The sequence below is a fragment of the Fonsecaea nubica genome (assembly GCF_001646965.1).
Source record: "Fonsecaea nubica strain CBS 269.64 chromosome Unknown Scaff91, whole genome shotgun sequence".
NCBI classification, from domain to species: Eukaryota; Fungi; Ascomycota; class Eurotiomycetes; order Chaetothyriales; family Herpotrichiellaceae; genus Fonsecaea; species Fonsecaea nubica.
In genome coordinates this window covers 1-12284 of record NW_019173764.1, presented here as the reverse complement: position 1 = coordinate 12284, position 12284 = coordinate 1, and the positions used below count along the sequence as shown (strand labels likewise).

General features: G+C 51.4%; 5 protein-coding genes across 5 annotated transcripts; 2 read left to right on the top strand and 3 right to left on the bottom strand.

The window, feature by feature from the left end:
- Positions 1 to 1385: 1385 nt before the first annotated feature.
- AYO20_09601 (hypothetical protein) lies at positions 1386 to 3211 on the bottom strand (the record flags this gene model as incomplete). The annotated part of the gene is made up of 3 exons (XM_022647870.1): positions 1386 to 2355; positions 2407 to 3008; positions 3194 to 3211. 3 exons carry the CDS (start codon positions 3209 to 3211, stop codon positions 1386 to 1388), a joined length of 1590 nt encoding a protein of 529 aa, XP_022496117.1.
- A 666-nt stretch (positions 3212 to 3877) lies between these two features.
- AYO20_09600 (hypothetical protein) lies at positions 3878 to 5263 on the top strand (the record flags this gene model as incomplete). Its single annotated transcript, XM_022647869.1, has 5 exons — positions 3878 to 4018; positions 4072 to 4198; positions 4266 to 4389; positions 4443 to 4885; positions 4953 to 5263. The coding sequence occupies 5 exons, from the start codon at positions 3878 to 3880 to the stop codon at positions 5261 to 5263; spliced, it is 1146 nt and encodes a 381-aa protein (XP_022496116.1).
- Positions 5264 to 5967: 704 nt separating this feature from the next.
- AYO20_09599 (iron donor protein CyaY) lies at positions 5968 to 8119 on the top strand (the record flags this gene model as incomplete). The annotated part of the gene is made up of 3 exons (XM_022647868.1): positions 5968 to 6209; positions 7443 to 7638; positions 7778 to 8119. The coding sequence occupies 3 exons, from the start codon at positions 5968 to 5970 to the stop codon at positions 8117 to 8119; spliced, it is 780 nt and encodes a 259-aa protein (XP_022496115.1).
- Positions 8120 to 8567: 448 nt separating this feature from the next.
- Positions 8568 to 9573, bottom strand: AYO20_09598 (hypothetical protein; the record flags this gene model as incomplete). The annotated part of the gene is made up of 2 exons (XM_022647867.1): positions 8568 to 9122; positions 9247 to 9573. The coding sequence occupies 2 exons, from the start codon at positions 9571 to 9573 to the stop codon at positions 8568 to 8570; spliced, it is 882 nt and encodes a 293-aa protein (XP_022496114.1).
- Positions 9574 to 10311: 738 nt separating this feature from the next.
- AYO20_09597 (hypothetical protein) lies at positions 10312 to 11137 on the bottom strand (the record flags this gene model as incomplete). The annotated part of the gene is made up of 2 exons (XM_022647866.1): positions 10312 to 10710; positions 10802 to 11137. 2 exons carry the CDS (start codon positions 11135 to 11137, stop codon positions 10312 to 10314), a joined length of 735 nt encoding a protein of 244 aa, XP_022496113.1.
- Between the last annotated feature and the right edge of the window lie 1147 nt (positions 11138 to 12284).

Sequence of the window (12284 nt, the reverse complement as noted above, 5' to 3'; positions counted from 1 at the left end):
CGTCGAAATTTATCATTTTTGGACGGTTTGTTCCTCTTGAGTCGAGCATGGCAGTGGAGGGCAGGATGGAGAAAAAATTGGTACAATTTATAGGTTGACAGAGCCACGAGGCGTAGTTCCTAGCTATGTTTGAAAGTAATGCTTGGTGCGCTTGTGGCTTCCTACAGTCTCAAAAGAGGCGGGAAAGCGTCGCTACCCAGCAAGAAATTGCACATATTCTGTAGCAAGGAATATTTTCATTTTTATGTCTTGTTTAAGCAAATCGAAGAAAAAAAAAGGGGAGCATTTTTGTTGTCTTAGCAGTTAGCCAGCGAGGTTTATAGGTCTGACTGACTCCTGCGGTCAGCTTTGTGAAAATCTCTCCCTAGTACTGTCCTTCGAGATCGCACCTAGAAAGGATTCCTTGATCGTGTCAGAACGACAAATCTTTTTTTTAAAACAAAACAAAACAAAACAAAACAAAAACAAAAGCAGTAACTTAAAAAAAACACCCGCACAAAAAGTATAGAGGAGGCAAAAACAATCAACAATCCGGATTCCCACCTGGTCACCCACGGTAGTACTAACGGATCGGCATGTGGCTTAAGTACGGCTGAGCGAACGGGAAGCCCTGTATTCCACATCCTATGGTCGATTGCGGAAGAAATTCTGCTTCTCTAAAATATATCTCTCAAAGTTTGTGTGTGTTTTTATGTAATAGCCCTATGTGGCTGCGGACCTACGGGTAATTACCGGCCAAGCCATGACCTCTTTGGCTCACTACTAAAAAAATTGAACACCATCTCCGTCCTGTCTATACACGTACAACATGTACAAAGTTATCTGGATGATGCGATTTATCCCCTATTTCCCCTAAATACTTACCCCTCCTTTCTCATCCCGATTGTAACGTTTAGCATGTATACCACATATTGAAGAACGGGTTGGTGGTGTCTAAGACGAAGTGAAAAAGAAGAACCTGCAAAGGCTGCAATCGTACTGAACGCGTGCAATGTTGTGCGAGGGCGGCATGTAGACTTCTATACACTCTCACATCCTACTCGGTATATATACGTTCGTAGGCAAGTGATCTCACCAATCTGGGGCAAAATTTCAATAGTGTGATGGAATAACCCAGCCACGACTGACGGGTGAGTGCATGAGTACATACAAAATTCCCTCCCTGAAATAGACTGCGTAGTCCTATATTCCTACCCATGTATTTTAGCATCAGAGACTCTGTAATGTTCTCGTCTGGCGAGGCTACACAGTTACATCTTCCCATAATGCATTGGGCCCTAGCATTCGCAATCGATCGTTAGCACAGGGTTGTACAAGCGTCCGATGACACCATAGCCATTTCATATGTGAGTGAAGCATTCGTTTTCGCCCCCAGGGCAGCTTGGTCATATACACGCATTCATCTCCGCAAACATGCTGTCTATGTCGATCTCGTCCAGGAACATTCCACCCTCAAAGGTCTGCCAAACGTCGTCGAAGAAAGGTAATTCCGTGCTCGACAGATCGACGCTGTTGCTCCCCATTCCTGTGCCGAGTGCATCAGGTATTGTATCAAGTGGCATTATGGTCTCGTTGGTAAGGACGTCGTGGCTTACAGAGGGCAGCGATACCTTGTACTTGGACACCAGCCCGTGAAGAGATTCGAGCAACGTCGTGGCCATCTTCGTCTGGCTTCTGGCTTGCTCCAATATCTGAAATGCCTGTGCCAGTTCTGTTCTGCGGCTGTCCTCGGGCTCGGCGACTCTGTTCAGGCAGACGTCTAACAACAGAGCAATGATGGCCAGGAAGAGGCAGTATAGTGTTCCGCCGAATCTGAAGCGGCTCAGGGCGAAAGGGATGTCTGTTTCATTCTCCAGGCGTCGCTCAGCCGCAATGATCTGTCGCGCGGCATTGAGACAAATCTGCCGCGATCTAGCCAGCCCCGGCTCGGCAGAGCTTCGCGATAAGCTTGGGAGGTGGAGCTTGCAGCGTCGCGCCTGCACCATATTGACGAGAATGTAAGTCTGTACAGTGATCGCAGGGTCTTTCGAAGCTCTGTCGGGGCTTGCTAGATCCCTGCCATCTAGCCTGAAGAAGGGGGGAAATTCACTGAGAAACTTCTCAAAGTGGGCATCGAGCTGCTTGGTATTGTCGTGATCTGCGGTAGAATTATTGCTGACCTCGTAACAGAGCTCTCCGAGTCGTATTCTCTGCAAGAAATACGACATTGAGGTCGGTTGCGAGAGGTCCAACCCAACCAGGGGAACGCCGTCCACCATATCTTCGTCGCGAATGTTAAGTGGCTTCTTGACCGTCATCTGCCGTGGTTGTATGGTGCAGATCCCTTCATGGGGCCCCGCGAACCTGCTGAGAATCCTTGAAGCTAGTCAGTACGGGGTAATGTAGTGGGTTGTCCAGCAGACTTACCAATCCAATGCAGCAAGGTACCACCAGACCCTTCGCCCGACCTCAGCTTCAATCGAGTCAGCTGGTGCGCGACGCGATACGTGGTCAATTCGATGAAGAGACAGTTGCCGTGCTGTGGTTATAGCTGTAGATACCAGGTTATAGTATCGAATGGACGTGCCTTCCATATTGCAAACGAGGAATGAGACAATTATCAGTGCTTGAACGTCCTCGATAGAACCGTTCGTAGTCCGCCGAGAGTAGTCTAGCATGTCCAGTGTTGCAGTAACCCAGGAGGCGGCTTGATTTCTCGCATCGTCCACCGAGTGATACAGGTCTGGATTGTCGCGAGTCGTCCATAAGAATGTTGCACTGGCGATTATGCTCAACAACAAGGCCACATGGCCACGCTGAAGGGGTCTGCGCATGTCAAGGTCATGGTAAATGTCATCCATGAGCTTTCGAAGAGACGCGGAATGGATGACGTGGTGAATGTAGGTAATGTCGCGAATATACTTGTCCAAAAAGACACTGGCTTCTTCGTGTCGAGGTAGCCAGATGCATTTGACAGGCTCAGTTGGATAAGACGGTGTAGGGGGATCCAGGTAGATGTACGAAGTGGTCTTTGAAATCTGTCGAGCAGGACATGTCCGGAAAACAATCTTATCTGAGCAGAAAAGCACCTGGCGTTGAAGAGATCATTGAATTCGTGTCAGTCGTCTTCTTGCAACATTTCATACAAAGAATGAAGAACAGTGGCAAGTAGCAACAACCAAGACCACGGCAGCGGGTGATTGATAGCACGTACCGCCGAACTTTGATCCATCATATCCCACTCGAGCAATTCAACATCATCAGTAGCAGTATGCAGTCGACAAAAAGGCCCTGATCGTAACTGAGGCCTCAGAGTGGTACTTTGCATGTCCCATGAAGTTGGTAGACCATGACTGGCTCCATGATCTGCTTTTCCCGGCCTCTGTGCTCTCGACGAGTTGTCAGAGTCACGCCCATTCGACGCAGTAGGCTTTGGCAGGTGCGATCTTCTTCCGAGCGATGGCTCTATGGATGGGCCGTAGAGTTGACAGGATAATCCCTTCGCCGCACAGTTGTCGCAGGGAAATTGGCGACTGCATCTCAATTTCTTGGAACGGCAATACTGGCACGACACTGGCCGGCGCGGACGCATCTTCCGGTTTGTATCTACACCAAGTACCATGTCGGACTCTTCGCGAGCATAGTTCCTCCATCGACTGGTACTTGTCACAGGATTCAGGCAGTCGACATTTTGAATCATATTGTGGATTCTTGAGTTGGACGGGTACCAATCAGGGTCTTTGATGTTCGGAATATCCGGACGCGGAAAGTCCGGCAGATGTGATTGGCTGTATTCAAATCGCACTGGAGGAGGAGGATTGTATATAAAGTGTGTATGATCCTGGCTGAAGTTGAATCCTACATCGACTCTGATCTCTTTAAATCACCTTTAACCGTCATGGAAGCCATAGTCGAACATATACAGTCACTAGCAAAAGGGGCGAACGACGCTGAGAAACCTCACATCGTCGATGCGCTCCAGCGGCTCCAACATGAGCTGGAGTCGCCAATGGATGTTCTTATGAAGATGTTCAACGCAGTACGTTGTCTGGTGATGATGGATCAAAGAAGAATATCGACTAACCTTTTCAGCAAATCTCCCTCTCGGTTACCTATGTTGCAGTCGAGCTTGGTCTCTTCCAGGAGTTGGTCAAACACGCTTCGACTGTCAGCGGGGCTCGGTTGACCGCGAATATCAAAGCATCCGCGGAGTTGGTTGGTGAGTCCTCTCGTGAGCTTGGTGACTTGTCATCCGACATAAATTGCTGACGGCCTGGAAAATATAGAGCGTCTCCTCCGATATTTGGCATCTGTAGGCTTTCTCGACAATCCAGAATCGGCAGAGTATCGACCCAACAAAATCACTCATTTCCTGGCCAGTCCCGTTGCCGCTGCTGGTGTTCGCCATGCGTAAGCTGCATTTCTCCCAATACGACTATATTTGAATGACACATAGCCTTTAGTCTGGACACTTGTGGTCCTGCGATTCAAGCACTTCCTGCTTTCCTGGCTGAAAGACAGTACCAGGACATCACCGAAAACAAATGCACACCTTTCCAGAAAGGGCACAAAACGAACCTTGGGGCCTTTGAATGGCTGGCTGAGCATCCTGAGAACTTTCTTGCCCTTCAGCAGATCATGACCGCCATTCAGTCCGCCGCTTGGCTCAGGGACATAGATGTGCTGAACTCAGCTGCCCTCGACGTCACGGCAGGCTCAGAGAGGCCTTTCTTTGTCGATCTCGGAGGAGGACATGGCCACCAGTGCAAGCAGCTGCTCAATAAGTATCCCAATTTGGGTGGAAGTGTTATTCTGGAGGATCTTCCTCAGACGGTTGACAAGTTGCCTCCAATTGACGGGGTCAAAGTGATTGGGCAAGATTTCTTCGAGAGACAGGCAGTTCAAGGTGTGTTCGCAGCATAATACTCGAAGTTGAAGCTCAACCCCAGCGACTAACCCGGCCTCCGGTCCAGGCGCTAGGTTCTATTATCTTCGTCGCATCATGCACGATTGGCCTGATGCCGAGTGTCTCAAGATCCTGTCCCAGCTCTCCGAAGCGATGGCGAGCGACTCACTCATCTTGATCGACGAGATCGTCCTTCCCGACGCCAACGTCCCCTGGCAGGCTGCCATGCAAGATGTCTCAATGAATATCCTTTTCGCCGGCAAGGAGAGAACCAATAGTGAATGGGCCAATTTGATCGCCAGTTCCGGCCTGAAAAAGAGGGATATTGTGACCTACAATCACTCGGCGTGTAGTTCCGTGATTGTCCTAGGAAAATGACATTGAGTAATGGTATTTAGTGAGGTGTGTTGTTAATTAAACCATAGTTCGGCCATTAGCGAGACAGTGGAAATCAGGAAAATGCGTTCATTCACGCTATACTCCGTACAACTTGCCGGATCTCGAATACAACTCACTAATACCGCCGAGATTGAGAAGTCCAAAGAGATTCTCCAGCCACTACGTCAGATCGAAACACCAGGTGGCTACTGTATTCGGCCTCTCTGTGCGCTCCTCTCTCGTAACCGTTAGCTTTAGCACGAGTAAGTGGTAGTTCATCCGCCGTGAGCTCCTGCTGGTTCTACTGGCCTATGTCGGTAGTGGAGGTGATAGAGCGCTAGGAGATCGTCGTGAGGTGTCAATAATGACGGGTGATAGGAGCATCACTGTCCGAGGAGACGTAGGGTGAGAGGTTACAAAAGCGGCACGTGAGCTTAGTTGTTGCATATCTTTAGTGCTGCCAAGACAAGGCTGGATCCCTGATCGGATGTTGTTTTCGTGCTTTCACTAGAATTTGTTCTTCGCAGCAAGACACAAAAGTTGGGCTCGACAACTCAATTTCAATCCATTAACACAGCCGGATATCCTCTCACCCAGCTCGTCACGATTCCTTGTATTTGCTGCATTCCCTTACGAGTTCTCCCACGCGCGCACTCCTTTTCGAACACAAGCACTCTCCCGAAGACGCTCCAGTTTCATCAACCATGTCGTACTTCCGCATCACCTTGATCAGATCTGCAATTGGTCTACCAGCAAAATCAGGAAATGTCCTCAAAGCACTCGGTCTGCGCAAACGGATGGCAACCGTATTCCACCCTGTCACGCCTTCAATCGCTGGCCAGATAATGAAAGTGAAAGAGCTGGTTGCGGTATCGGAAGTCGATGAACCTCTGACAAAACAAGAGATACACCAGGAACGAGTTCCCGATCCAGGCTTCTACGTCGAGTCACGAGCGCAGGATCTGAGCAAATAGAGGACTTCGCAGCGGAATTACATCTGGATAATGTCTGGCGCGAATAAAGACCACCATTTCCACAGTCGAACGCAGCAGAACGCCGCACACTCTCCCACTCTGCTGTAAAGGTGAACGGCAAACCGCTGCTCTTTTCCACCACAGCACAATCTCAGCTATTGGTTCACGTACCCGCCATGACACTGCCGCCACTTGACTTTCGGAGCCCTCTGTGCATTCCCTTTACCCGCCACCCTTCGAATGGTGCGGTGCCGATATGTGAATTGCTAGCGTACAGAGGTGCGGTTTAGCGGAGGCGAGCTAAAGAGGTTGGAAACTATACAAGATCAGAATGAGGATGATTTGGAGCTGCCATCCGTATCGTGAAGGATGTAATGTCAACGGTCAATCTCAAGCATGAGTACTTGGGATTTGTGAAGATTTGGCCGAAGAGCTGGTCTACAGAACCGCAGTGGTGATCACACCGGGCAGATAGTCATCTCCAGGCTACGATGTGCCTAACAGGGTGAAGACCAAGATTTGTAACAAAAGGGACTGGTTGAAGATGTATAATGGAGTTATGGAAACGTTCTCGGTCTTGTGAGAGAAGCCCAGTCAGTTGCGACAGGGGACAAGTTGCGCCTGGGACATGGAGCACCCTCTACCTAGCTTTATCCCCGTTGTTAAAGAGATTCTACTAGACACTACTATTTAATAGTTGTTCCGACAATTACATTAGCGTCATGGTTTGTCTCGAACTGTGTGCCATTTTTACTGTCAACTGGCACTGTCCTCAGTCCAGGGAAATTCCATAAATCCACCAATCATGGAGCTCCAAGCTACATGTTTGCCGAACCGATTGACCCTGTCGTCATTCGTCATTCGCTCCGGGGAACTTTTGACAACTTTCCCATTCAACTCAATGGCAGACAGTGCCTGGCGACACTTGACCTGAACTGCCCGATCTTTTTCGTTTCGTTCTTGAAGCGCAAGCACGCGACAAGCTCCTCTCGTCTCACACTCTTTGCTTTCCGGGACAAAGAGTCACAGACTTTTGACATCCTTGCAACCATGAAAGCAAGCCGACATCTCCTCCGCTCCACGCGACCAACCCTCCTCTTTCGCCGACCATGTCCTTCCCCTGTGCCACGTCTAGCTATCCCTGCTTCCACGTCTCTCACCTCAGTCTCTCGCCCACAAGCGTCTTTCTCCACCACCCTCTACAGACCCAAGGGACTGCAACCCGGAAGCAGTGACCCAGACCCGCCCAAGACCGAACCTTCGCATGGCACCTCATCAGGCGCTGCTCAGATCTCGGATTCCGAGTACCATGAGATTGCGGACCAATATCTCAACACGCTTGTGCTGGCTATGGAAGAGCTTGCCGAGAGCAGCTCAGAGGGCATCGAGGCGGAATTCTCGGTACGTGCATTCCCCGTTACAATGGACAACCTTTGGAAGTCCCGCACCTGAACTTGACACCATCCAACCCTCCCAACTGCCCCCCACAACTAGGAACATACAACTAACCAAAATTCCCTTTGATTCTCCCTCTCTCCAGGCTGGTGTACTCACAATCACCCACCCCAAGCACGGCACGTACGTGATCAACAAGCAGCCGCCGAACAAGCAGATTTGGCTGTCCTCCCCAATCTCCGGCCCCAAACGCTACGACTGGGTGGTCCCCGGCGACTCGCAGCAGGAGAAGGCCGACTCGACCGTCGACCTGGGCGACGATGGCCAGAGCGGCGGCAAGTGGATCTATCTACGAGACCGGAGCAATCTGAGCGACCTGCTCAAGAGGGAGCTGGGCGTGGAGCTCCGACATGGAGGCGAAGGGGAGAGCGATGTGAACGAGGGTCGCGAAGGGCCAGCAAAGAGTGGAGCCAGCACTGCGCCATAGGGTGGTAGCATGATGGGCTGGTGAGGGAGAAGAGAAAAGACGGCACTGTTCGAGATGGGAATGCGATGGGATAGCTCAATTCGTCCAGACCTGAAGAGCGTGCGCAATGAGTGTTTTAGCGCAGCGTCGATGAGAGAGCTCTTGCTGTGTCGGATATTAGGGAGGGCTAGTCTACGTCCAGCTTCAAGGTTTAAGCGGGCTTGTCATGGGAGCTCATGCTGGAAATCAAGAAAGGCGGAAATGGCCACAACATGGAACGAATAAATGACACTTTTAGCTGGCGAGGGCAGGGACACAATGTCCTACGTCCACTCAGAATAGGATATCTCCAACCGGGAAATTCAATGTCTTCTCTTCTCCTTCTCCTTCACACCACACCACGCCACACCACACCATTATGATCAATGCTCCTCCTTCCTCCCCGTATTTTTCCACCACATCATCTCATTCACTTCCTCTTCCGTGCACTGCCAGCGCCACCAGCCTTGGGCTGCGACGCCGGAGAGGCGGGCGCGACCCGAGGAGCGGCAGGCTGCTGCTGGGCGTCGCCCGGAGCAGGGATACCTCTGCCGCCGCCCATCCTCCGGCTCATGATCTGGCGGGAGATGAAGCTGATGCCGAGCATCATCAGCCACGAGGGCATGGTGCCCAGGGCCCACATGAAGTAGCCAAAGGGCTGGATGACGCCGAACTGGGCCATCAGGCCGTCGGTGGGGTGCAGTAGGCCCGTGTACTCCGGGTAGTCGAGGTAGCGCGACTTGGAGGCCCGCGGCAGGCTGGTGATGTCGGCGACGGTGGTGCTCGAGACGTTGAGCGGGACGATGTGCAAGGGGCTCTTTGCGCCTCGGTCCGACTGCTTGGGCAGCAGGAAGTGGTAGATGTTGGGCACGCCCGCCGCCCACGCCGTGCAGACGACCTCGTCCTTTTCGCAGTCGAGGAGGCCCAGGATGAGCGGGGGAGAGCCTGCAGGTTGGGGCAATGCGGATAACAAGGGCACAGCTTCCTAGATTGCCGCCAATGGTTAGTTTTTCCAATAGTCACCAACAAATCGGAATATCGCACGAATGTATTCCTGGTCGGGAGAGGGCAAAGGCAGGAGCACAATAAATGCGTTGCAATATACGTACAGTCCACACGGTATCCACCTTCGCACATCGGCCAAAGCACGTCTTGTTCCCGCCCGTCACATAGATCATCCATTCTTCCTCGATGTCCGGCTTGGGCGCCAATTTGCGCTGCCAGTTGCGGACGTTGATCTTCTCGACCTTGTGGTCTGCGACGGCGGCCGCGCCCGCCTCGAGAGGGTTGCTGAGAGGCTCAGGCACCGAGTCCGCAGGCGCGGCACCGGGGATGAATGACTTGGCCTTGTCGAACCAGCCCGCGGCCTTTTCAAACAGGGGATTCTGGTCCGCTGCGACCAGCAGGGGAAGGAGGAGGAGCGAAGCGAAATGCATCGTCTTGCGTGTGGAAACCGGAGAGATTTCGTCGGTCGAATTATCGGGGATCCGCGCAAGCAATTTCGAAAAAGAAGCTCTCGACAACGAGAAACCGAGTGGCACAACGAAGAAGAATGTATGTAATGGGTATATATTGCGCGCAGAAAAAAAAGAAACCCACGAAAGAATGGGAAAGGGACCTCCAGTCAAGGAGGAAGGGGGAAAAAGGGAAAAGTAAATGAAGTTCTGGTGACGAAATCCAGGGAGAAGAAGAAAGAGAAGTCAAGTCTGTGTGCGTGTGTGTGTGTGGACAGCAAAGTGTTGTTCGAGGTTCTCGGTACTGGTGAGCTAGGCACAACAGTTTTCCGCTCCAAGGAACCGAGCTTGCTACCTTCAATTCGATAGTTGCCCCCTCAGCAATGGCCAGATAAGAGTTAACTCTCATTTCCAGCAAGTTGATTTAGCCGAAATGGAGCCCCGCGCAACAACGGCCACGAGGCACGCCATTTCCCCACGTGCCGTTTAGTCGAGACCAAAGCGGAATTATGAAAAGTGGGAGACTCGAAAAAGGGGGTGGGACACACACACACGACAAGAGAAGGCACACACACGGGGGCTGAGTGTATGTCTGAGACAGCACAGATCGAAGACAAAGCGGCAAGAGTACATCAAGTCGAGAATATGTGGTGTTAACTGGACAGAGCGTCCACTGCGCGTACACACACTGGGCAGAGACTGCGCAAGAAGATGAAAGGCTCAGGCGGACTTCTGAGCCGCCGCCATCTCCCTCAGAAACTCATCCCAGTCTCCCAACTTGACCTCCCATTGCCAGTTGGGCTTGTCCTGCAGGTACATGTCGTAGAGGGCTCGCGCGGTGTTGTCAGGGTTGGTGATGGGGTGATCTGCCAGGACGAGTCCGCCAATGTTGACGCCCCCGACGTGGACACCCTTGTCTTCCACCATTTGCTTCAAGCTCAGCAGCAGGTTATACTGCGCTGCCTTTTGCATGGAGAGCGAGGCGAAGTCTGCCAGCGGACGGTCATACAGGCCGCTGTTGGTGAACAGAAACGATGGATGAGACCCGGGTCGCTCTGCCACCGCCGTCAGGTGAGGTATCGCCCACGACGCCGCTACAAACAGTCCAATGTTCATGCTCTATGCATCAAAAAACCAGTTAGCCAACAACAGACCAGAGAAGGATCTCGCTCAGTGCCTCCCTGGGCCAAATCCATGGTTCTCTCCTCACCTTGAAGTCCTCCAGCAGGAAGTCCGGAGCGGTCTGACCGATCCTTGAGGGCATAACTCTTGCTGCGTTGTAATATACGACTTCCGGGGGCCCGAGATCTTCGTGGACTTTGGCCAGCACTAATGCCAGGGCATTGTGGTCTCCAACGTCAACAGGGTACGCTTTGACCGTGACACCAGGATTGGCCGCTTGCACTCTGGCAGCATCCTGACTCAGACGTTCAACATTCCGAGAGAGCAATGCAACATTGAAACCCTTGGATGCAAAGAGTGCCCCTGTGCTAGCTCCGATTCCAGGTCCACTGCCCAAGATGACGATAAGTTTGTTGTCCGACATGACTTCCGGATAGATGTTGTGGTGTGGTCGACAACTGCGAAGTCTGTACGGTAAGACCACAGAAGGAGGCGGGTGAAAGTCCAGAACCTCCAAGCGATGGTTACTCAAGAACGATATATACCCACCATATATATCCTTCTAGGTAAGCATGGAGATGACTTTGTACCCTGACACCCAAGCGATGTGACTCTCCTCACCAGATCAGTTTTTGGAAAGCAGAAAACTCCATCCTAGCCCTGAACGAGACATGAAGGGAAAATCCTTCTTATATATCTTGTTTGAACATCCGGGCCCTTTTCCGGGGCCATGTACGAGGGTAATTACGTGGTTGACATACCCGTGTCGTGAGCAAAAGACAGGCCACCACCAAACAATCGCCACTTGCTTCCGGTCTCTGGACTCTTTTGAGAAACCATGGCTGACAAGGCGGCCGAAGCACCCGCGGACATCTGGCTGCTAGCTAGCTCTCTTTCCGGCACATCCCAGGAACGCGCCCATCTTTTTGACCGTTGCATCCTGGGCCCTCTTTTTGAGAGGTCTCCCCTATCGAATACTGCAGGCCAAGTTCCTGGCCAGATCTATGTTTCCTGCCTCTCGGCAGTAAGCATTATTATGTAGGTACTCGTACTCGCAAGGCGTGTCAGTCTGCCTGTGGGGACGAATTACGAGGTATCACTCGTAATAATTAGGCGAGGCTGCACAGACCCAATACGGGCAAGACACTTGCTTTCCCGAGTTAGTCGGGGGGCCAGTAAACGAAGATTACTTTGTCCTCGTGTCGTTGGTTGGATCTTTTAGGTATTTGTGTACGAGGTACATATATATAAAGCACTGGTGGCTGACTAAGAGGGCGATGGCTTTCTTTGGTGTAGGAGCAGAGGAGATCTCGAGCTTGTCGATCCTTTGATTTTGCATATTTCCGCGGATAATCCATTTTCAGACCTGGACCTATAGTATCTAACACATATACCTCGATGTGGTGTGGTGTGGATGACGAAAGGGGTAGAAAGTAGTAGTAGTAGTAGTAGTAGTAGTAGTAGTAGTAGTAGTAGTAGTAGTAGTAGTATAGTAGTAGTAGTAGTAGTATAGTAGTAATAGTACGTAGCTACGACCAGCTGACGAAGCTAGAGACAGCGACGAAGGCTAC